This window comes from Apteryx rowi, unplaced genomic scaffold, assembly GCF_003343035.1.
Source record: "Apteryx rowi isolate R43461 unplaced genomic scaffold, aptRow1 scaffold_6, whole genome shotgun sequence".
Classification (NCBI taxonomy): domain Eukaryota; kingdom Metazoa; phylum Chordata; class Aves; order Apterygiformes; family Apterygidae; genus Apteryx; species Apteryx rowi.
This window is the reverse complement of record NW_020450871.1, coordinates 2,279,620-2,305,108: the sequence shown is the minus strand read 5'-3', so window position 1 is coordinate 2,305,108 and position 25,489 is coordinate 2,279,620. Positions and strand designations below refer to the sequence as shown.

The 25,489-nt window shown below is 43.5% G+C and overlaps 2 protein-coding genes across 2 annotated transcripts; one reads left to right on the top strand and one right to left on the bottom strand.

Annotated features, from left to right (window-relative positions):
• The first annotated feature begins 618 nt into the window (after window positions 1-618).
• LOC112974323 (urotensin-2 receptor-like) lies at window positions 619-8,536 on the top strand. The gene is given in 2 exon segments (XM_026083165.1): window positions 619-1,447; window positions 6,036-8,536. Coding segments are annotated over 2 exon segments (906 nt in total). The 5' UTR covers window positions 619-633; the 3' UTR covers window positions 6,128-8,536.
• Window positions 8,537-8,639: 103 nt separating this feature from the next.
• On the bottom strand, window positions 8,640-24,864 carry SMURF1 (SMAD specific E3 ubiquitin protein ligase 1). The gene is made up of 17 exons (XM_026083164.1): window positions 24,810-24,864; window positions 23,999-24,107; window positions 23,296-23,429; window positions 23,109-23,174; window positions 22,113-22,188; window positions 21,460-21,713; window positions 20,548-20,632; window positions 18,109-18,255; window positions 16,596-16,800; window positions 15,803-15,906; window positions 14,123-14,237; window positions 13,185-13,363; window positions 12,160-12,297; window positions 11,657-11,777; window positions 10,695-10,896; window positions 9,790-9,874; window positions 8,640-8,977 (listed from the first exon to the last, which is right to left on the bottom strand). Exons 1-17 carry the CDS (start codon window positions 24,862-24,864, stop codon window positions 8,878-8,880), a joined length of 2,175 nt encoding a protein of 724 aa, XP_025938949.1. The 3' UTR covers window positions 8,640-8,877.
• Between the last annotated feature and the right edge of the window lie 625 nt (window positions 24,865-25,489).

Genomic DNA, 25,489 nt, shown 5'->3' with positions numbered 1-25,489 from the left:
GTCGCCCACCTCCGCGGGGACGGGCACGGGCAGCCGGTGCTGCTCAAGCTGCTCCGGCGCCGAAGCCAGCTGCGCTTTCCCGCGGAGCAGAGCTTCGGGCAGGCGGGAGGGGAGCGAGACGTGGCAATTCCCTCGCCGGCAGCCCCAACGCCTCCCGCTGCGGCGTCCCCGGGAGCGTCGGGGAGGCACCGGAGCGAGCAACGCTTCAGCCGCCGCYGGGAAGGACCCGGTGCGGGGAAGCAGCTGCGCCTCCAGCTTTCTTCCAGCGTCGCGATCACCTTCCCCGTCTCCTCGCCAGCGAGAGCTTCAGCGCGGCACTGGAGCCGAAGCACCTCGGGAAGCCCAGGGAGACTTTCAGCAAGGAGCAGCCCCCCGTCTGGGGGGGGGTCGGGGTCTGTCGGAGGGGTTTCTGCCCGCCGAGGTCACGTGACGGCTGCGGCATCGTCTTGCGGGCTGGAAAGCAGCTCGTAGCGCCAGGGGACGCGCCGGGGGCTGAGGATGGAGCCGAGCCCCTGCGTTGCCGTGCTCTGCCACGCCGGGAACGCCAGCGCTCCGGCCAACGCCGCTTTGGAAGCACTGGGCAATGGCAGCGACCTCTTGGTCACCTCCTTCCTCRGCTGCATCCTGGCCGCGATGTGCCTGGTTGGCGCGGTGGGAAACGTCTACACGCTGGTGGTCACGAACGTCTCCGCGAGGTTCACTGGCTCCATGTACGTTTATATCGTCAACTTAGCCCTGGCCGATCTCCTGTACTTGTCCACCATCCCCTTYGTGGTCTGTACGTACTTCACGAGGGACTGGTACTTTGGAGACCTGGGCTGCAGGATCCTCTTCAGCCTCGACCTCGTCACCATGCACGCCAGCATCTTCATCCTCACCATCATGAGCACCGAGAGGTACCTCGCCATCGTCAGGCCCTTGGACACGCTGCGGAGATGGCGGGACTGCCGGTGGACCCTCACCTGCCTGGCGTGGCTGGTGCCCTTCCTCCTCTCCCTGCCGACCATGATCCTCATCGACCTCCGCACCAGCCACCGCAATGGGGTGACCAAGCGCATGTGCCACCCCACGTGGCAGATGGAGACCTACCGGGTGTATCTCACTGTCCTCTTCCACACCTGCATCCTCGCCCCGGGCCTCATCATCTGCTGCCTCTACATCAAGCTGGCTCGGACCTACTGGAGGTCTCAGACGGCTCTTGCCAGCACCAAGGAAACAAGCAGATGTCCCAAGCAGAAAGTCCTGTACATGATCTTCAGCATCGTGCTCGCCTACTGGGCTTGTTTCGCACCCTTCTGGCTGTGGCAGCTGTTCAGCGTCTACCGCGCGGAGCCGGGGCGCCCGGCCAGCCGCACGGTTGTCTACATCAATCTCCTGGTGACCTGCCTGGCCTACAGCAACAGCTGCATCAACCCCTTCCTCTACACCCTCCTCTCCGAGAACTACAAGGAGACGTGCGGAGCCGGCAGGCGAGCGGCCGCGGCCTCCCCGCTGCATCGATCCGGTGCCGCTCCTCCGCGGGCTCCCGCAGCCACCACGCCGCCGCCACCGTGCCGCTCCCCGGCGAGGACGTCTGCGCCCTGTGAGAGGCGGCCGGGTTGGGACCGCCGGAGCGGGAAGGCAGGCAGGCGCGGACGGAGGCGGCGATTGCAACCGCAGCGCCGGCGAGTTTGCGTCAGCCCCTCGGTGCGGAAGCAGCCCGGCCGGGGGAAGGCACGCGGCACGCGGAAAGCACCGCGGCGCCCGGCACCAGCCGGAGATTTTAAGGATCACTTAATCCTTGGCAGCTACGGTTCTTAAAAAAAATAAATAAATAAAATAAAATAAAGGGAAGAAGAGGTTGAGCTTTTAAATCCGATGGGGCTGCACTGGAAACACAGAGGCTGCTCGTTTCTCCCCCCTCGGGCTGGCTCGGCTCATCGGCGCTCACGCGCGGGCGGCCGGGTTAGTCCCGCGCGCTGGAGACCCCAGCGGCGGGTGCGAGGCTGGGAGCAATATCGGCTGTGGGGAAAAAAAGGATGAGAAGTCGCTTCCCCGGGGAGAGGCGGCTCCGAGCGCTGGACCCGCTACGAGCCCTTGGGGAAACGTCTTGCTCGCAGCTCAGTTTCCTCCTAGGAGCGCTAATGAAAACTAATTTATCGGCAGATTTGTTAGAAAAAGCAACTTCCTAGAGGAAACCAGGGCACCAGCCTCCCGTTTTAAGCGCTGCGGAAACCAGTTTTCTGGCTCATTTCAGACAAACCACTTGCTCCGCGCCAGCCTGCGGCAGGAGCCGGCCCTCCCGACCGGAGCAGCCCGCAGAGGCCGCCCGGCTCGCGACGCGGGCCGGATCCAGCCAGGCTCAAGGCTTGCGATAAGGGATAAAAACGACGCAGCGAGCGCAGCCGCCCGCTCCCTGCGTTAAAGCTGGGCGGGAGGCGATGCTCCAGGCGACTCCGCGGGGGCTCAGCAGCCGGCCGCCCTCCCTCTTAATAAATCACGGATGTGCAGGAGGATCATCCTCCCCGGGCGGCTCATTGAGAGGCTTTTTCTTCGTATCGCGGTCAGTTAGGTGAGGAACGAGCTGTCAGCAGAGGAGCGGCCCATGGYGGGGGCCGTCTGTCCAGCCGTCCAAGCCCCAGGGCTGCCCGTCGGCTGGAGGGAGGGAGAGGAGGGGGCCRGGAGCTGCTGCAACTTCTGTAAAATAAACCTAACTTTAATAGGAGGCGGCTTTGCTCTTTTCTAGGGCAYGGCCAGGCTATCCTGCTTTTCTGCTGCGGGTTGGGGTGTGCTTGTTTTAAACGGCTCCCTCAACCCCCCCGGGCAGGATGACGATGCTCCCTCTGCAAACCGCCCGCGGAGCCCGTCACCAGCAGTGCAAAAGCCACAGCAGCAAATCCTCAGCCTAGAGGGCAAAACAGCTCCAGCCAGGACAGGTTCAACCGCAGCGCGTTCGCCAAAAGGAGCCCTGTCCGGAGGGGGAAACTCCTGTGTGCTCCTGCGGCCTCGCTGCACGGCTCCTGCCCCAGCGCGGCCGGGCGAGCGGGAGCCCATCTCCTCCCTGCCCGCACAGCCCCGCTCTCGGGCAYGGTGCGGGCCGAGGACTCTCACCCCTGGAAATAAATGCACGCGTGCAAATAAATTCTGATGGAAAAAGCCCCGATGAGCACAGCAGCTGCAGGCGAGGGTCCCCGGGCCGAGGCCGGCCCTGGGGGAAAGCCCGTCCCAGACCTGCTCCTCTCCTCCAGCTGCAGGAGCCTCCCGAGCTGCTCCTGGCACCTGCTCCTGGTCCCCACAGGGCCATGGCCCCATGCTGGCAGACGCTTCGCAGCCTCTCCTGTCCAACCAGCTCCTCTTCTCCCTCTTCCAGTGTCTTGGAGGTTTTGGGCCCCCAAAGAGTCGCTTTTCACTGAGCTCATTTAATCAGCATCCAACTTGCATTACGCTTCAAAGTCTCCCAGACTGAATGCTGTACCAGAGAGAGTCAACGTCCTGCCGCTCTTTCCAACTAGAGGTGCCTCTGCAGAGGCGGCCAGGCTCGCCTGGCAAGACTCCTCCGGCTTTCTCGTCTTTTCCCACTCATCGCCTCACCCAGAAGTTCTCTCTCACAGATGTTGATTTAAAGCCAAGATCACTCAAGCCCAGTGCCGGAGGCTCCCTCGTCTTTCCCTCCGTGCCCTCTCCGCAGAGCTGCCGTGGCCCAGCCCTACGGCTCCAGCCCCAAGCTGACCCGCACCACGTGCCCACTGCTCCCAGATCCGGGACAGGGATGGGCAAACTCGGCGCAACTCACCCTGAAACGCCTGCAAAGCCACGCTCGCCCTCCCTTCAAACACCCCCTTCCTGCAGCCGGGAGAGCCAGGCTGCGGGTGCAAGAAACCATCTGTCCCTGTGGTCAACCTGCTGCTGCCTGACCTCCATCCCCGCCGGAGGCTGCCCCTACCGGCCAGGGGCTCTCTTTCCCCAGCACCATCGTAAATCAAAGAAAAAAAATATATATATACATAGTTGCTACCAGACCAGTGCTGCTTTTCACAGCACTGTTTTTGTAAGCCCTGCAGAAAGGGGCAGAGACTGGAAAACTTAACCTGAGGAATTTGACTGACCTGCCAAACTTCTGTATAAGAGACAGTAAATTGCTTAAGCACTATCAGCTTTCTTAACTGAAATATTCATTTTCTCTTGTCCCTTGAAACACTTCATGTAGTGCAAAAGTCCTGTTGCTTTACACCAGCGACCCCTCCGCGACGTACCGAATGCACTGCAGCACGTTGCAGGAATCCTTTCCTCTTTCCGTGCAGAGTAGCAGAGATCAGCAATACTTCTCCAAATCTTTATTAAAGAAAACGCAAAGCGGCATAAGTATTTGATAGGACAGTGAAGCACTGACAACATTTCTTGCCCTAAACCGTCAAGCAAAAGCTGTTAAATCCCTCCTGCAGGCTGCAAGGAGGGGACGGATGAACCTTTCGCTCTGCAGTCATCTCCTCATTACGTGTTAGTCCACTYGACCACATGGCAAAGTTACTCGGGGAAAGAAAAAGGATCACTGAACGATTCCCTTTCTGTAACACAGTATCCACAGAGTAAAGAAAGGACAGCTTTCGGYGTTAGGAAGATGARGCTGCAGCGCTCACCCTSATGCCAGGCTCAGCGACCACCACCRACGGCCAGCACTGACAGCAGAGGGACTCAGCGCTCCTCTTTCTCCACTTGCAAAGCATCACTAATTAGAGMAATACAGGAAAGCAGTTTCATCAGCATTAATTTTCCTCCGACAATCATTAATAGGGGATATCAAGTTTTCCTGAAAACTGAGATTTTTGGAAAAAAAGGGGAAAAACAACAAGATAGAAAGGAAACAGATTAAAGTGGTAAATACTCTGCTAGAGAACGAACGCAATGGAAGCCTTCCACCYGGAAAGGAGGGGTTTCATCTGGGCAATCTACATAAATCGCAGTCCAAGCAGCTGCATTTCCAAGCTTTTCCACAGCTTGCCCACCGAGCTCTGCCCCGACATCCCCCACTGCTCAGGAACCTGAACCTGGAATGGGGCGAGACGATTCGGTGCGAAAACGCTCGTGTCCAGTAATCAGAGACGGGTCGCTGCTAACGCTGGTAGGGCTTCMTTACGCTGAACTCTGGCTCCGTTAAACTAGGTTTTTTTTTTTTTTTTTAGCCTTACTCAGTATTTCGTAATGCTACAGAATTTTTAAGGACACCAATACTTCGTTGTTGCCCTCTTTAACACCATGACTTTTCCCATGGCTTCCACAAAGATTTTCAGTTTAACAAACGAAATGGTGGATACCAAGAGTTTAAAGTTGTGAGTTTATTGCATATGTAACAAAAATGAACATGACCTCCTGGGTCCAGCCTACTATACAATCACTGTTTATTCCAGCTGGTTCCATAACCACATTAAATAGAACTAGTATTTCTTTAAATACTTTGATTTAGACATAAAATGAAACATTAGTGTACAACTTTCACAAAATAAATCTGCAATAAAAACAGTGGGAAGAATAACAAGGATAGCAGCAATACTTAAACATGACATTACAAAATAATAAATTAAAAAAATACATTATAAAGTGGTTGAGGAACAAAAATTAACAAATTAAAAACAGATCCATACTGTGTTTCTGGGAACTTGCTGTGCCACATGGCCCTGAACCTGGGCACTGGCTACGGAGGGCACGGTGGCCGGATCTCTAATTTACAAAATCTGCTGGATTTCACAACCACCTTGCCTTGAACTAAGTACACACACTGCTGAGCAAACTTTGATTTCACCGTCTGGAGCTTCAAGCAGCCTTTTTGAAACAGGGTCTCGTCTAACATAATGCCCAAGTTAAAACTAACACTCARAACAGTCTCATTTCTTCCCGATTTAAAACACAAGCAGAGTGGTGGTCTCCTACATCCCTGAGCATATAGTATAGGCTGATGAGCAGTACCAGGGCAAGTACTGGAGGTCTGCGCCACCGGAGCAGGTTCTAGGTTGCCTTTAGAACAAGAACAAGAGACGCATGGTACCTTGCATTTCCTTCAGGTCTGATCCAAGAAGTATCCGTGTACAAGGTGGAACGTGTAATGACAAAATGAGAACCAGACTTTTCCGTGTTAGTCTTTGGGCAAGCTTGAGAAATATTGACCAGTTCAAATGCCGGCAGACCAAATGGGAACGAACACACTTGCAAATTCAGATAGCTGAGGTTACCAGAACAGCCCCGAAACCTCGGAGAATCAGTGCCTCAAGCCTTGCAAACGCTTGTTTGCATTTTATCCTTCTCTGGCCTTGAAACCAGTCATAAGAAGAACAAATTATCACTTAAAACCCATACTACCTCACTTCTTTATTTTCTCCATTCATCCAACCAGCTTTAAGGCCTGCCTCAAATGCATGTACAGAACAATACAAAAAATGTCTTCATCATCACTGAAGTGGCACAAAATTGCAAAGACAACACGATGGGAGAAGTGGTGAAGCCGTTTAAAAGAGAACTAAAGTAATTAAAAAGACAGTGCCCTATTCTCGTTACTGTCAGCATGGAGGAGGTACCTTGAAAAGGGCTTTTAAATACAGCAAAAAACGTACRGACTTTTCAAAACAACAATCCTTGCCTATTCTTATTTTGTGCATTCAATAAAACACTGACCTAGCAAAGACATTAGGAACTATCTTATGTCAACTGTCATTGACATAAAGCTACTTGACCTATAGATCTCAGAATCAAGGGCCTTTCTTTACCTTTACCTCGCTTGGTTTTCACAGAGCCAGTTGCGCTGCATGTCGAGCTCGCGCGATAGGATTTTTGTTAGTGATGGGTTTCAGTATTTGCTTTCTGAACTCCTTTAGCAAAAATTCCACAGGAGACTGCATGAAAAAACTTTTGGGTGAAAATCCATTTTGGATTTTTCCTGACTGGTTTATTGCACATTCAAACGTACTGAAAGGATTAGGTGCACTCTATGAACAGGTATGACTTCGCAGCCGTTTGGAAAAGCCAGGGCCATGGGAATTCTGCTCCTCAGCCCGAGACTGTGCAGATGGTCATCTGCAAACAGTTGCATTTTCTCTCTTTACTGCAGCAGAGTCGCACAGTTTCCTTTCCGTCCCAATAACCAGTACTGCAGAAACTGGTCCCCAAGTGCCAGAAGATTCCTACAGAACATGGGTCTAAATATGTCTCTCCTATATAGTCTTGCAGTATGAGCATCTTTAGCCACCCTGTGCAAATCTCACAATATGGTACAATTTTACACCTCCAATGCAATCCTCACTCCCAACATCAAATCACAAGAATCATGGTCAATGGAAAAAACAAAAAGAGAAAGATGCCAGGATTTTGACAAGTATCTAACTTCCTGTCCTATCACAGTTTAAAGCTATTATCAAATTCAATTAAAAAAAGACAAAATAGAAGTATTCCAGTAGACGTCTTCTAAGAACAATCTCTTACCCACAGCTGAATTTCAATGCACTATTCCATAAACATAACATCTGTTAAATGTTTCAGTAATGAGTCTTTCTAAAAATCAGGCTTGCCAAAGAAAAAACATCCTATACAAGCAAGTCTGCTTTACTTAAGTTTAGACATGTTTGATAGATAACTGGGTCTTTCTGAAGTCATGTTATTTATTAAAATACTGTCTCATCATGGTGTGCAAACTGGAAAAAATGTTAGTGATTCAGGTATTTGATTTGCTTTTGTTTCCCCTGGGAAGTCATTTTAGCGATGTGTTAGAGAACAAACCTTTTAATATTAGTTTCAGATATTTGAAAAAATAGCCTTATATGGCTCTCTGGAGAAATCTTCATCCCTACAGAACTGAAGTCATAAATCCTTCCAATAGCTTTACATAACATTTAAAATGTACTCACTATATAGCTACCCTTTTACATTATCCTCCAAATAAACCTTTCCCAAGGCCAAGAACTTCAGAACAGAATTCTGTTCTGTTAACTTAGCTTTTAGCAATTTCCATGTGAGTCTTCAAATTTCAAGTCACACAAACACATCTCAGATAAAACAGTGGCACAGAAATCACAGCTTTGGGATTGAGTTAATTTTGTCCTTTGTCTCCTCCTTAAAAGACTTCTCTGCAAGGTACTTAAATCTGAACAAACCATGGAAAGCAAATCTGCAGGAGGAAATATTGTTTTCATGTGCAAAACAATTAGAGTTCAACCAGGACAACCAAAAAGAAATCATACAATACCATTTAAGCTGTCCCAGATTCCTTCACTTTTCTCAAGGTGAGCCACAGTTTTCACTGGGAGCTTCCTGCTAAGGCAGAACGTCATTTTCTTTGCCTTTCACTTAAATGTTCATATGGAGTTCTTTTCTGCTAGAAGTTTACTTTTTAAACAGGTGTTTAAAATGTGCAATGCAAATTCTAGTGCCAGTCAGACACTCAGCACTCGTTGGACTCTACGAGGGCTCAAGCTTGATTTAAGACAAACCAACGAGGTACGCCTACACCAGTTGCAGGTCCTCTGCAAATCAAGCTCATTCTCAGCTACATTGATTCTCCTATAAAAAAAAAACACCCACAGGTCACTGACCCTATCACAATATGTGTTACAAATCTAGCAGAACATCCTGTGTAACCAAAGCCAAATGCTGAACTTGGCTGCATTTCATTTTATGGGGGATGGAAGAAGGGGGAAGGAGTTATTGTAACAAAGGGGAGAAAAGACAGTTGGAAACCACCAACAAAAGCCCCTACCCCCACCCTCATCCACCAACAACGGAAGGGAAACAACCCCGTCTCTAAGTCGTCTAGAGTTCCAATGCTTCAGACAGCTTAGCAGGAAGTTCACAGCAAGCCTCTTCTAGCTTTTGATTTGGTGGTCCATGAGCTAGCATCTGTTTCCTTTGGTTGCTTTTTCACTCCACAGCAAAGCCACATGTCTCTTCCACAGCTGTCAACAGCTTCTCATAAAGCTTCTCGTATGACTCATAAGGCGGAATGTCAATCCGGTTAAAGCTAGAGGCAAAATAACAGCATATTGCAGCACATGAGTCTACAATATTTTTGAAAAAAAAATATTTACATCAGCTACGTACAGATAAAATTTGTAAAGTCATTGGCAAAGAAAGCATCAGCCACTTTCGTGGCCAAAGGAGACAAGATAAAACAGCCACATTTCTGCAGCTGGAATGCACAACTTACTAGGGCTGCATTTGGGGGGGTTCAGGGAGAGGAGATGGGGCAGATGCAGTTGACTTGCAAATAAAGCAAGACATCAGTTAGACCTACTGCCTTCTCTGCCTACAGAAAATTCATGTCTCTACTGAAATTGCTTCCTGTCCCTGATAGAGTTTGTCGTCTACACAAGAGCTCAATTCTGTGCTTATGCTCTACCAATAGCACACTTCTCCTAAATTTTAAATCTGAAAGATATTTTTCATCATCCTGGATGCAGCAGTATGATGATGTTTTTATGCACTTCACTCAAAGAAAAGGGATACACATTGCTAGAAGTCATTTATCAGTCAATGCTTTTGCTGGAACATGTGGAAACAAACATCCTGCAAACTTCTAACTATCCAGAATAATCAACTTTGGGATAGACCAAAACCACATATAATACAGAAGACATAAATCAAGCTATAAGAAGAGAAGTCAATTACACTGCTACCTGCAGAGCACAGATATCTCCAAGCTAGCAGAGCCCATTTGGATTCACCTGTGCACATAACCCAGTTAATACATAGCCAGAACCAACAGAGCTGAGTGTACTTGAAATCAAGACAAAGGGAAAGCAAGCACTGATGTGCAGAATGTTTTCATCTTACCAAGTGTGGGCTTTCGGAAGGTTGTCTGTGTTTGCATCTATTAAATGGATGGTAAACAGTCTGGGTCCTGCAGCGCCTGTAGAACCTTACAGACAGACATTCTAGTTAATGCACTTCAGAAGAACGTCATTCATGCACACAGAATTTGCTACTTATAAAAATGCAAGAGAAAATTACAGTTCCAGCTGCAAACACAAGTATGTCACAGGCTAAATCTGTATATCAGCTTTAGAGCTGATGAAGGGATGACAGAAGTGGGGGGCTGTTGATGACAAAGCACTTGCAGACTGGTAGTTCAAAAAACAGCTAAGTTTTATATTAGCAAGGCCTCCCCTTCAAAAATGAAGAGACTTCAGTACAAAGCAGCCTCCCTTGTAAAACAGAACTATATATTCTAATCTGCAAGATTGAGTTGACTGTCAGCCAACAGATAGAACATTACCAGGAGAATCACAACAGCTTCGGACACTGCCACCTTTTCTGATGGCAAAACAGCAGTTTTGGGGAACTTGTTAGAGAGTCTAGAGGTTTGTTGCCAAACAACGAAGGCAGTACAATTTTCATGTGCAAGAAAGTTGTTCAGTCAGCTCTATAATCATGTGTGCACTTGCATGCAACGATTTTAACGACATCGGCCCACACCATCGTAAGAGACCAATATGCTAATATTGACACCAGTCAAAGTGCTACGTGATGACAAATTTGCCAGCTTATATAGTGATATGAGCTAAAGTGTTCCTCATCAGGAGAGCTGCTGACAAATGTAAAGCTGCTCTTGGGATCAAAAATTCTAAGCAACCGGGTTATCCAGTAACACACCGATATTCTATTAGGGCCTAGTAAATACCACACTATTATTAACGCTTTCTTCCCCTGCAGATCAACTTGGCCTCCTCATCAGTCACCTTGTAAAGCCTTGAAACCTTGAAGCGGAACACGTGTCGACCCCGTTACAAACTGCAACAGCCTGGCCCTTCTTTCCTCATCAAACGTTTCCACCGCTTGCCAGAACCACTTTACAATATTGCTATCTGCCATGCAGTGCTTTAGACGTGTGTTTGACTTCCAGTCATTCAGGTCTATCTTATCCAGGCCGCCTATGATTAGCTGTTAAAGGATTAGAAAACATTTTAACATTCAGTCATTTCAGGTTTGCTGCTATAACAACATACATCAAACTCTTTAACAAAGTGCAACACTCTTTACACACTTGAACCTCCTTTTTGGTACACAGTAATGCTGCAAAAATAGTTCAGCTCAGGAAGTAACTCTCTCCAGTTAAAGTGAAATGAAACTTGGGCAGAGGAGTGCACTTACGAGAACGTAAATTTTCACAAGAAACTCGAGTCAAAAGTCCCTGCAAGACCTGCCTTTTAAATCTATCTTACCTGAAAAGTACAGCTTTGTATATATACAAATCTATGTGTGTTGTATCTTTGTAAAGGTACAGCTCAGACTTGGAAGACAGAGTGCCCTCTACTGAGCTACGCACAGCAGTATTTCCCCCATGCAGGCTTTCTCTGGAGGTGCCAATACCAACTACCACTAAATCCTACTTAGTTTATCCCAAAACAGTTTTGATTTGTTGTACCGTAACAGTCAACAACTACGGAGCAATTTGCATCTGTTTTCTGATATCACTTGTTAGAGGCTCTGACACAGACTGGACATATTACTTCAACCTCCTTTCCAGATGAAAGCAGGTTGCAAAATACTTAAAGGAAGTCACTGTTGGCCATGATTCTAAACACTTAACCACTTTGGTACATAAATTGTAATGACTTGGGTTGTTGATTTATTTTGATCAGCTCTTGACTGTCAGTCACGCAGATTACAAAATAATATTCTAAATGAATGAAGAACGTACCTCAAGTTCCTTCTGGTCAAAAGGCTTGAGGAGATGTTGAGGAATAAGTTCATTAAAACCCTTCTGCAGAGCCAGGAACTGTGCCTCTATTCCTCTCATAAATCGCCAGTTTACATACAACCTGGAAAAAAAAAAAAAAGTAGGTAGGGGTAATGAGATAGATGGGCCCGGGCTTTTTTATATCAGAGTTGCAAAACACTCATTTTACAGAAGAGCTAAGTTTAATATATGTATTTTGGTTTATAAGAAGTGCTTACTAGTTCCTTTTTCATCAACAGTTAATTCTTGCACCATCAACAGAAAAATGAAGAAAAATTCACAACTTAAAATAATCTTCCTAGGTCTTACAGCAGTCTGTTGTGTGAGAACAGTCATGTAATTCATGAGACAGGTATTTCCTGCTGAAATACCGATTTCATTAATTTTGCTATATTAAAAAAATTCATCTGTTTACTACCTTCTTTCTACTACGTCTGCAGAATATTTTTTCCACTCTGCAATACCTGACATATTCTTTCTTGTTCTCTTCTGTCACTGGAATATTCCTGCCATTTGGTTTGAGTTCATGCTGTAAAATCCGCCCAAAAGCATTGTGTTCCACACAAAAAGTATGGTCCAAAACTGGGGTGATATCATTCTCTCTGGCAATGAAAAGACAGAAGATAAACCTAGTATTTTTGATATTTTGATTAATATCAATGGTCATCCAGACAGTTTGTTATTTGAATGCTTAAAGAGAATTAGTCTTTGGGATAAACCTAGTAACTATCCATCTGTAATTCTCACAACCACTAAAAGAATGATGCTACAACCACCATTTTCTGTACAGCTGAATGCATTTTGAAGAGCCCAACCAAACATATGTCAACTTCACTTTTTTTTCTAATCCTGATAGTATACACTGATAATAAAGAAATAATTAAACGCTATACACACACACATATAGCAATAAACTGATTTGCTTCCAGCTATCAGTGTAAATTCATCACTTAGTAAACTTCAACTGCATCAGTAACATTACATACAAAAATTAAAAGTGCATTTAGGAAATAAAATCATTGATGATAATGCAAACCAATAGTGAAAACTTCCAAACATACACTGAATGTCAGGTTTTGTTCTGAGTAGTACAGATTTACAGAAGCCCAGACTAATTCTATTCATTTCCATTTTAATCAAAGTTGGTGCCTGAGCCGCATCATTTCTCTCTGAACAAGGCCATACTTCCTCAGAACTTCATCCTGAGTTTGGATTTTGAGAGGGATGTTCTACCACAGCCATGCAACGTTTCATGATTTAGTATCTACTTTACTGCAAAGAGAGCTAACAAAGAGCTCCATTTGTACGAGAACTTTTCCTTAAGAACCTTGAACTTTTGAACATGGGAACAGTCATTCAGTAATTTTGTACAGATCTTCCCCATTACAAGATTTTTGCAAACGTTTTCTTTACAGCACTATCTTACTACTGCCAACATGCTCTACCCCATCTTCTCCACAGCTAGGCAATTGATAAATACAGTACTTACAAAATCCAGACTAAACTTTTGTGTAATTCTGGGTCAACAGATTCCAGATCAGAGAGCTGAATGGGTTTCCCCAGAAGCTGTTTGTAAAAGGGAACCGTGAATCCCCCGTTGATATAGTGTCCATGGAACACAGCCAAACCCATTATCCGACCAACAAAATGGAAATAAGACAAATGGTCCTGCAGGGAGAGAGGAGAGAGAATCGCGCAGTGAGGAGACACTCCGACACTGACATCTTGTGGCTCTATCTGCACCATCAGGAGTGCGCTGCATGTGCAAGTATCTGCAACCTTCTGGGCAAGAGGGGCCACAATTTCTCCTCGTAGCATAACCAAGAACAGAAGCATTTAATAATTACACACCTCAAACAAATATCTGTGCGTTACCTAGCTAATATACAGGATACAAGTCCTCTAGACCTTTCAAGGGGTCAAACTCGGGAAAAGAAAAACCCCATAAAACCCAGACAAACCAAGAAGATAGGTCAATTACAAACAAATAAGCAGTTTATTCTTTGTTTAACCACTCAAAATATTTTCTGTAATTTCCTCTAGAAGAAGCAGGCCATGTGCTTCTTTCAATCGCATGCCTTTAACGTTGTTTATATGCCTCAGTTTTCAAAAAACAGTTTAAGTGCTATAGTCAAGATTCCCCCAATTAATCCCCCCATCTTACAGAGCAAACTAATCATCTAGTACAGTAGCTGTACTACTATAGAACTGCTGCTTCTTCTTAGGGTCTGCATCAATACAAGTCCTCCAGTAAGAAAAAAACTCCAAACCCTCTGCTCCATATTATATCAATAGAAGACTCATTAGCACATTCTTATTCCACTTCAATGTCTGTTTACACTCCTGTCCTGGCAGGACAGCTGCAGCAAAAAGGACTGCATGGGACCTCTGTTAAAGTAGGTACGTTGCTCAGAAGTTAATACTTACAGGATTGATAGAAGAGTCTGGATTGATTTGCAGCATGTAAATATTATCTGTAGAGTACTGGAAGAGTCCATAATAGGGATTCAACATTTCATGGCACAGTAAATACAACCATTCTCTGCCAAAAAAGGGGTATTTTAGAAGAATGCAACTTTCACTGATGTGTCCGACAACACAATTATTGTGAATCATCAATATAGTCAGCAGTTATTATGAATTTCCCATTGCAAATCAAATAATCTTGTATTGCCTCAATTTGCAACCATACGTCTTCCCTGAACACTATCAGAGACATGCTTAATGAAAAACAAATTGAGTGTGAACAAGACTCTTTTCCAAAAAACCTTGACTTTGTACAGCATTCAGGTATTTAGAGTCCAAGAGATCTGCTCCTCTGCAACCTTTATACTATAAAGGATTATTAAAACAAACAAAAAACCCCCTGTTATTTAAAACTAGTTCAAATACTGGAGGTCTTTAGAAAAGATGTTTTTCTGCAAATGCTTGATGACTAGAGAATCTCTATATCTAAGGAGGCCAAAAGGGGCCAAGAGACCAAACCCATTAGCAGTCAGGTACGTTCTCTTACCTCAGTAATATTCACGTACAGAAATGGAACTGAAGCTATTTTTGACCATCCATCTTACTATTAGAAATACCTCTTTATTAGTGAAGTTTGTAAAGGACATCCAATGCAAGATGCAAAATATTCTGAGAACTATGAGCTTTAATGCTTTCAAGTGGAGCTGCACTGATTTTAAACAGCCTGTTGCAACAGATGGGCAATTAGGAAAGCCATCAGGGCAGTAAGGATGTTAACAGCGGAGACACTCCAGGTTGCCCTGGGTAAGGCAGCTCAAAATGTTTCAACTTCTTTCCTTTGTCCAGTGATGGGTTTCGGAAAGACGTCTAGCCTGGTAATGCAGCTTTTGTGGATTTGAGAAATCACCCAGTGAATTTACGAGATGCACCTAAGCCACTGCAAAGAGGAGTGTTTTGGTGATGATTGATATTACAGGCAAGTCTAGAGCTTTCTTCAGATCTGATGCAACTCCTAGCAGATTATTACCATTATTTTTAAGAGGGAGAGAAGTCTTCAAAATTTTAAACTTTGTTTAGGATTAGTTCGTCTCCGCTCCTGCTCCAATAGATCACAGATCTCCTGAATGTGGCTCAGAAAAGGAAAAGAAACCTTTCTCATCTTGCAATCCTTTTGCTGGAAATCAGACAGGTGAATTTAACAAAACTTCCACTGGGATTTAGTTTTTACTTCAGAGTCTATATGCTTCTTGGAAGACCTCACAGTTTGAGCAGCTCACACTTGCAGCTATGAAACAAGATCCTGTTGCTGGAATCAGCATTTTCTGCAATAAAATCAATAGCATATCCTAAACAAGCCTTCTACGCTCATGGAGCGTAGAACGGTGTGAATACAGAGCAATGTTAAAGCGGTAACATTCCCAAATCCAAGGTATATCAAAACATTTGGTATGAGCTTTTGACACCAGGAGGGCTGTGAGACACCTTTTAAGTCACATCCTTCTACTTTCCAATCTACTAGGAAATGAAGACTGAACCCAAGACCACTCTCTATAAACTAGATCACAAATAACATAAGCCACGGGCCACTTTAAGAGCAATTTTACAGTTAAACAATGACAAACACACAAACCAAGATCTCACCTTGCTACTCCTCCATAATCCAGGCCCTCCTCTCCTCGAAATTTTACCATAAGCCTCTTCTTCAAATCTTTTGGCCTCATCTTCATTATCTGACGGTAGGATTCCTATATATGCATATTGTTACAGATTAGACACTTTATTTCCTTCCCATTAGGTCTATCAAGAAGCACTAGTATAATATATATTGCTACTCAACTACAAAAATATTAATTATATTGTTAAAGTGCTAATCTAAAGCAAGTTCTAATGACACCTCTGTAACATTAGGTGGTATCTTTAATTCCATTTTGCTACACAAAGGTGCTTAAAGTAATCCATTCCAAGAATAGCAGAACTCCCAGTTACAGTTACCTTTACATGCCTAAATGCAGAAGTGGTAATATCAAGCAATCAGATGCCCTTCTAAGTTCTCATATGCTGCCCTTTCTAAATGAAAAAGAACATTCAAACTTATCAACAAAACCATGAAAATTTTATGCAATCCAGCTGTCCTCGTTTAAGGCACAGGAGCTTTAGAAAATAAAGACTCACACTGGCAAAAAATTGGTTTTAGTCCCACAGCATTCTGTATTCAGTATCTGAATCCAGAGAAATTAACTTTTTCCTTACTCTTAACTGTTCTCTAAGCTATGTTTGAAAAGCCTTTTTGGGCAACAGGTTTTGACCTGCCTGATCTATGCTTTTGAGAGTAAAAAACCCCACCTATGTTAACAGGTGCTATAATCAAAGATCAGTTTTACTTAATTCACAAGGGACAAAAGCTGCTATTGCTAGTCATATGCCAATCAAATACCTCAAATATCTCCTCTCTGGATACTTCAATGCGGCAGTGACCAGCTTGTGGTTGCTGAAGGGAGAGCTCGTGTCTAAGAACTTTCAGTTTTTGCACCAAGTCTCTTTCGTATCTCTGTGCAGGCAACTCCTCGCCGTCTTCTAGCGACCCCTCATTCGGAGCTGGCAGAGGCTGCTGGCTGGGCTCTTTTAGCTGGCATTGATGGCTTTGAAGGAAAATGAATTTAATGAATTAAAATATTTATTCTAGAAGCAAAATAAGAGACGTATAAAACAGCGATGGAAAGAACTGTATAAGCTCCTTCTGGAGTACTTGGGGTGAAACACAGAATTAAGCTGGGTAACTTCTGTAACATCATTACCTTTCAGTCAGAGATGGAAGGAATACAGGTATTTACAAAAGCCAGGAGTCTCAGCAATTCTCAGCTCGGCTTTTATGGGGCAATACACAGTCGGAAGGCGCTCTCGGTTACTGCAGAGCATGGTCACTGAATGCTGACTGAGCAGTAATCAAAAACTTTGTGGTATTTCTCTGACGTGGAGACAACTTTCAGGAGTATAACATGAAAATAGTTCTCTAATGGAACAACAGCTTTATAAATGTAATCATCTAACAGCCACTATGAATTTTACTTCAGCTCCATGCAAAATAAGGCAGAGGATTCATGACAGAGTAATAAGTATTGCATCTACAGCTATTAAGAGAGAAAGGTATACTTGTCCCACATAGTTGTAGCTTTATACATTCAATTATCCTTATCTGTCAGTGCTGTATTTGGATTGCAGATCAATTATTTGTTGGATCCAGAGATTCCCCAGCTGGCGTCAAGCAGAGACTACTCAGATGCAGCCAAGACTGAGCTCAGGCGCGACGAGCGCTGCCAGGCTGCTTCCAGGCTCAGGTCTGCAATGTTCAGCTGCCTCTGCATGATGCAGAGCTTGAGCTTCTTAAATCCTGCTGAAGCCAAGCTGGCTGCACACAGCATCAGGAGACCAGACTCCAGTGGACTTTATGTTCCTCTTGTCTGGAGCACAAGGGAGCATGAAGCCAGTTCAGGTCTAGCAGAGCTAGCACAACGCTAAACTGCTAAGCCAAGAGGCATGCATTGAACCATCTGGCAGACCCTCTACCTCATACCCCCGCATCTGGGTTCCAGAACAGCATATTAGATCCAGCACAGCTCAGGGAAATTTTGTGGAACCAGCTTAAGACCGGTGCTGCGCTGACGTAAGCAAACCCTCCCCTGAGCCAGAGCACTGCAAAGCACAGTGAAAACATTTTTGAAGAGACTGCATGAAGTCAGCCAGGTCAGCTGCAACCAGACTGAGAACTGAGGCTCAGAGCCTGTCTAGACCCACACAGGAATCCATCCACTTGTATCTGTTTCCCCAGATCCTTACGGCTCAGTTTTTTCAGCCTCTCACAACTCCCAGACTGCACTTAAAATTAGACAAAAATAAACAGTTTAAGAATCCACATTTGTGATGAATTATTTATCATGCAAGGTTCTTACTTCATGATGTGATGTAGTCTTGGATCTGTGAATTGTGTGGTTCTGTTATTATGATCTACAAAATATATTCTTCCTGAAACTGTACTTCTAACTTCCCAACCTGGAGGCAAAGGTCCTAGTTCATCACAATTCACACTGTTAAGGTCTCTAAGGAGGAAAGCAAACAAAAGGTTAAAGCGCTCTTGAAGTTAAGACAAAAACCAGCTTATTCAGGGGATGGGGGGGAGTAAATTTGGTGCGCCGTGATTCTAGGCTATGAAAGGCTTAGGAGGAAGGACAGAATAGCTATTTTTATGCTATCTTTTTAGAAGCCTCAATCTAAGCAGTACAACTCCCTATGCATGCACTGTACATGGATAAGGTGATGATAAAACTGCAAAACACTTTGTCTTTGAAAACATTAAGGCCATACAGCTCACAAACAACTTCAATATGCATCATGGCTGTAAAAGGAGGAAAAGACTTTTCATAGCAAAGATTTCACAAAAAAAATCCCTTTAGCACTAATGCGAGCTACATGCAGAAAACCAAACAATTAAGAAACCAAGGCCTCTGCATCAACCACAACCTACGCACCTAAGACATAAGAAGCCAAGATGACAGTAAGATCGTGTAAAAAAAACATCATCAAAAACCCCACCTCTTTAATTAGTAAGATTAGAATCCTAACTTTTTGACTGATAAATCATTGAGAATAAGGTTTGACACATTCAACCCTTTCATGCTAGATAATTTTAGGAATCATTCTTTACAAGTGCTGTGAAAGGTAGACCCTTACTTTAAGGTAGTATTTGAATTCAATATATAGGATGTATTTACACCTAGAGAATTTCAAATGCTTAAGGTCTCAGGTGCTAAATACAGGAAAGACACCAAGATTGGCAAGAAAAGGAAGGGGTCCCCTGAAGGTTATTGTTTAGACAGAAAAGGTGTTGTTCTTAAGTGAAATTTTCTCTAGACAGCTGGCATGGATTCATCTGTTTTCCAGGGCTGAAGACACTACTCTATAGATTTTCTTACCTAAATCAAACCACTCAGCATCAATATAAAGCAGTAAACTGAGAGGCTTTAGAAAAGGTAGAAAACACTTTTTGTGCACCAAAGGCTTCATTAGTGTCAGAGTCAGCACAAGGCAGCAGGGGTACGCAGGGAGACAGACAAGCCTTTGTTAGGCTGCTTGAAAGAAGATTATGACAGTAACCATTTGTTTCAATCAGCTGTGCATCTGAAAGTACTTTAGACATCTGATTACATCAAGTTTTAACCTACATCTGTGCTAAACACCAAGGTTAGGTTTTTGCACTGATTATCCTCCTGCAGACTGATAGCAAAGAAAATCACCTTTAACTAAAACAAGACAGTGCTGCCTGTGACTCACAAGACACCGTGCTGTGTCCACTTAACGTTGCTGATCCTGAAAGCTTGGCTCTAAACTTTAAGATTTGTAGAGAGAAGAATCAATACTTTTCATTAGGCCAACTGGCATCACTGGAAGAAGAGACAAGGTTTTGGGCACACAAGGCTGACACAAGTGACCCAAAGAATGAGCATGGTAATTTCTTCTTCCAACTACATCAGCTAATCTAACACCAGCTATTCACTCTCTCTACAAACCTTTATCTTTCGTATCCTTGCATATACTGCGGTTACGTCAACGGTCTATCCTACACTACTTCATTATCATTTTGCTAGTATCCTGTATCCCACTAATCAATTATACACAGCCAGAGCAGAAGCTGAAGAGTTACAAACTTTGCGTTTCACTCTTGAATCTGGTGTGCGGGTGGTCCAGTGCAACAGCACAGATTCAGCCTCCTCAAGGAAAGCTGCCAGACCTTAGTCACAAAGAACCGGATTAACTGCAGGTTAAAGAGGCTTTACTACATAAGTCATGTGGAGGATTCAAACTCTTCTAACTGCAAATCATTGGTCTAAAGCATTAAAAAAAAAAAAAAACAATCCTACACTACTCCAAGTTTTAGGATGACAAGTAATTTCTGCTTCAGCAGAAGTGGGCACTTTTAAAGCAGAAGTTGCCAGTTCAATACTCAGGAAACAACGGCTTTAAGGAAGTAATCACCTTTTCCTCCAATTTGCAGTCCAAACTGTTCTCACACACAAACATTTTAGGTCAGATTCAGAAAGCTTAACTTTACCAAAGTCACACCAACATTTTACGGGGAATTTGTCAAATGGGAACTCCTGAAGGGTTACATATTTTTTGTTTTGTATGATTCACAAGTAGCTATTTTTTTCTTTCAAGCAAGAGTAATCCTTAATGTTTGGTGAAAAGCTAATTAAAGAGATCCAAAATTACGCCATTGCCGGTATCTCTTCCTTTACATTCAGACAAGTCATTTCACTGAATTTTGCTTTTAAAGATTCAGCTTATCGCAACACATAAAAAAGATAACTGACTCTGTAACTATAAATACATACCTTGGTATCCTGGGGTCATGCCATGTGCTAACTCCAGTCTGTGTGTGCAAAAAATAAACCTGTCCCTGTACCGTTGTCCTTTGTTCTACAAAAAGGGAAGAAAGATATTCTAAATTACAAATCTGAAAGAAATATGAATAATCAGTTTATTTAAACCCATTAGCATATTATTTTTCTGTCAGAGCTAGAAGAAAATACTTGAGCTAGCCCATCTGATCTCTCGCCGTGTGGGCTACTTTGTCCTAAAACACTTATATCCTTCATGAACTTGACTACACATTTCAAAATTCTTTTTGAAACTCACCAATCTATGTACCAATATGTTTTAACTTGTATTTCAATACGTTTTAATTTGTATTTCTATTTTTAGATTTTGAAACAACCCAAAACCCAGAACTTGATTTCTTTACTCCTAGATGTGGCACACTCTTTTCCAAGATTTAATTTTTTCTTAATCTTATCCTCCCTAATCTTCTCTTGTACTACTGGCTTCTTTGTTGCTTTTTTATTTTCCTGATCTTTCCTCAAATGTGGGCTCAAACCTACACGACATGCCAAGGGGGAAGGAAAAAATAGCATTACTGCTCTAGTTTAAAGAGCTCTTTACATTCGCTCTCCCTGGATACACAGCCAAGATTAGCAGTGAATTTTCTGTAACAGCATCATAGCACAAACTCATGTTTAATTTACCATCAACCTCTCAGCACATCCTGAGTAGCCAACTGCTAATTAGCCAGTCTCAAACTTACATCTGCACTGCTCAGCTCCTTTTCCAAACAGCAGACCATTAGATGCACATCAATACTGCATGTTTTAACAAGTAAACCACATCTATGTACTAAAAAGAGAGAATTTTTCTTTGAAGCCTTTGGGAAAAGGTGAACAAATTTTGCACTGCTGGAAAATTCTTACCATAGCCTTCCGGTAGGTCAGGCGACTGGTGGCCATGTGGTCTGTTCTGAGGCGTCTGTACGTGGCCTCTGACGTCGGGCGTGCGAAGGCGCTGCGCCTGGAGCCTCTGATCTTGACTGGGGGATTCCACAAAGCGACAGTTCCCTCCGCCCGCGGCCCCCGTAGTGTCCGTGTACGGTGCCGGCTCCTCCATAAAACAGCTCAGCGGCCTTCCCGGTCCGGAGTCTTCATAAACCGTTCTGAAAACGGGGAAACTTCAAGAGTTTCCATCACAGAGAAGTGAATGCAGAAGTAACTAGGTTTCTCTCTCTCCACTACTTCAAGTACTGCAGCTTTTAATGTAAGATATGCCACTTTCTTATACTTTTACATACTATACACTTGTATACACTACACACTATTATACCTCAAATTTCTTAGCTATACATACCAGTGCTGGAAGTGCTGGTATCAAAAAATATCAAGTCCTACCCAGTTTAAGTTATACATACACTTTCTTCAAGTAAGCATCCAGCCATAACCTTACTACCTGTTACATATTCCCAGACAAGACATACTAGTCACATTGATGTTAAATATTGCTATTGCGTTCATTATATTGCTTCCACATATAAACCTTTTTTCTGATTAAATGCAAAGAAAGCGATCCTTACCCTTCATTCTCCAAAAGCCCTCGGCAGTCTACTACAGAACCTCCTGTGCCTATTCTGTCCCGTGTCTGTAAACTGACTGAAAGAAAAAACAAGCCAAAGTTAATATGAAAAGAATGATCATGCCTTAAAAACAAACAAAAGCCCACCAACGATCATATAAGATAAAATATTAAGGAATACTATAAATGATGTGCTGTCACACATAGCTTATCACAACCCCTTTTACAGCCACAGAGCATTTTTCATTTAAAACCTGGGAGAATAGAAAGTACAGGCATCACCACTTCAAAACTTGAGCAGAGTCTATTTTGGGAATTACCAAATATGCCAGGATTCTACATCTCTATTTCATGCAGATCCCTAAAATCAAGCCTAAAATTACTCACCACTAGATGTCACCATTGAGGTGAGAATTTGGGTTTTGCCAAACACACACATATAGCTCTCAATTGAAAAGATTTTTTTTTCAGTGAGGTAAATTAGGCGTAATGCAAGCATTGCCAAAAGTGGCAAAACCTTGCTGGAGTCTGCAGATAGGCTACACCAGTCAAAGTTCAAGAATGGAAAAAATAAAAGAATTAAAAAAAAAAAAGTTCAAGAATAAACCAGCAATTTGCAAAATGCCTCCAGGTCTCCTTACCCAGTTGACACTGTTTGCCTGTCACCTTGGCCTAAATAGCATCAGCTTTACATGAGTAACATCCACCCTTCCAAAGCTGCATCAGAAACCTTGCCAAAATCATTCCTTCTTTCTAATATTGTTTCCAATTATCAGCTGGGAGAAAACAAACTCCTACGCAGGAGTACAATGAAAATGTTCAGGCAATGTAATTTAGTCCCATTACATGAACAGGACATTCCTTTAAAGTCAGAAGAAACAACACAAAAAGCCACGGAAGCAAGAACTGACTCCAGCAGGTTTCGTTTTTAATACCGCGTTTGTCCGTACTGTGCATATACTTAAGATGATGAATGTTTAACCGAGAATATTCTTACCCACTATTTGGCCTCGTACAGCATCAGTATCTGTGGGATTTAGTTTGCATAGATCCAAACGCTGGTCTGCAAATGAAAGTTGGAAACATCAAGAAGACATTAGAAGGGAGGGAAGAATGCTCCTCACTACTCGAACGCAAGGCGCTACAGATCCTCGCCGACTGCGTCAGGGAGGAGTTGCTCTTACATCCAGTATCTTTTAGCCTGCTGATGGCGTTGGAGAGGAGTCGGACGCACCCCAGGAAGCCAGCTCCCTGTTTCTTGTGGATTTTTTTATGGTTCCATACACTGATGGTTATGGAATCGGTTTTCCCAACATATCTAGAAGAACATACATTAGAAGAGTAATTTTAGGAAAAAAAATAGCTCTTTTACTCCACAGTATTTAGGCTTTACTTGGTAAAAATTCTGATGCATTTTAGTACATTGGTTATGCTGCCTTTTTTTTTGAAATACAGAAGTGCTTAAGCCTGAGCTGGTGTTATTAATGAATTAGTGCTACACACAGCGCGTTAAATAGATATTGCTGCAGCACTAACTAACTACAGACAGCCTCATTAAAAGTTATGTGGTACATGAGCTAAAACTTTTTGAAATTTGTTTCCAATATTTTGAAGAAAATAAATCAATACAACAAGGGCAATATTCTGTAACAGCTTGACTGCACTGCTCCACTAACGGTTACTCTAAGCAGTTGTACCTAATGTACAAAGAGTTGCTTCTAAATTAAACCCCTAAAAACAAGAGAGGCACCCGTTCACATGCAGGTATTTTTCTTGTTACTGAAAAAAACAAGCCTTTCCAGCAAACATGATTTTGCCAACCTCGGCGCTTCATTTGCTAGCTAAATCTCTGGAATATTTTTATTTATGATCTAATGAACAACTCACAGATCATAATGCTGGTTCCATTTGGGGTCCAATGTGTTCTTCACAGTGTCAGTTGAATGGCACTGACCTGACCCATCGACTACTATTTTTGCAAATGGGTCAGGAAGTCCTGCGGAAGGGAAAAGGAAAGGAGAACGTGATACTTTTGTTTTTTGTTTCTTCCAGGTTAATCCTATTGTGAGCTTCTGGGGAGGGTTGTTTGCTTGCTTTTGGGGACTCCTCCAAAGAAAGGAAAGTTGCTATCATCCTAAAACTATTTTAGTAAAACCAAAATACAGAAATGAGCTCCTAAATAAAGGGTAACGTACTTCTGTCATACGGATTTGTATCTGCGGTCAATAGTAGAAGTTTTTAGAAAGCAAAGCTTAAAAACTGGTAAGTTATGCAGATTTAAGTGATTATGCATACTGGTAGCTGGGCATTTCTAATCAGCCCTCAACACAGCATCGAGACTGCAGCACGGGGACACTTCACTCGTGCCCTTGGCATGCTTTACAAACACAGGCGTCTGCGAGACAGATGCTACCGATCACCTCCACAAAGAATTGCAAGCAGCAACCTGCTTGCAGCCTCAGCAGCCAGAGTCGCAACCAGAATTTAGGAGTCCCTTGGTCTTTCCAACCCCGACGTCTCTGCTACCCCAACACGACTCAGGGTAACGCGAATGAATTCATACAGAAATGCAATGTTATTGAAACATGGAACCACAGAACAGATGAAATGCATAAGTGAGCAATGGCCGTAATACACAATCTGCAAATAAGTCTGATTGATCAAGAGCAGAAAGTTATAACAATTAGGAGATACTTACTGAAGAAATCTTTCTTTGCAAGATTCTTGGCACATAATACTGCAAAAGAAAACATCAGATAAACAAATCTTAGAGCATTAGAGGAAAAAAAAAAAAAAACTTCCCAGCAATGACAACAGTTACGATAATATCCGATCTTAACTCAGAGAAAGAAACAAATATTAAATGTGAGCATTGTTTTCTTTATCTGTGATTGGAATATGCATTTACATAGAGCCAAATTCCTGTGCTTTTGTTCTACTGTTACAATGGATATAAGACTGAACGAACATCTCTTTTTCATTAACCCTCCCAATTTTCCATACGCCATGCTTACACACATGCTAAATCAGAATTTTGTTGTTGTTTCAGAACCATTTTAGACTGAACAGATTCTGAACCAAGACTGCTGCTGGAACATGACCTCTACTTTAATCCCAATTTAATATAGTGCAGCCTGCCACCAGGTTCAATCTTTGCATACAAAAGATATGCAATAAGTCATAAAACAAAATGTTAGATGTGCGCACTAAACCAGCCACAAGCAGTTTTCAAATACAAAAACTTTTTGCCATAAGAATGAAAAGACTTCACCCTGGAGAAAACAAGTATACAGCAAAAAATATACTCTCATTAATATTTTTGTTTTCTTTTGGAAGGGCAACAAATGAGACATCATTTCCCCTCTCTCCAATCCTCTA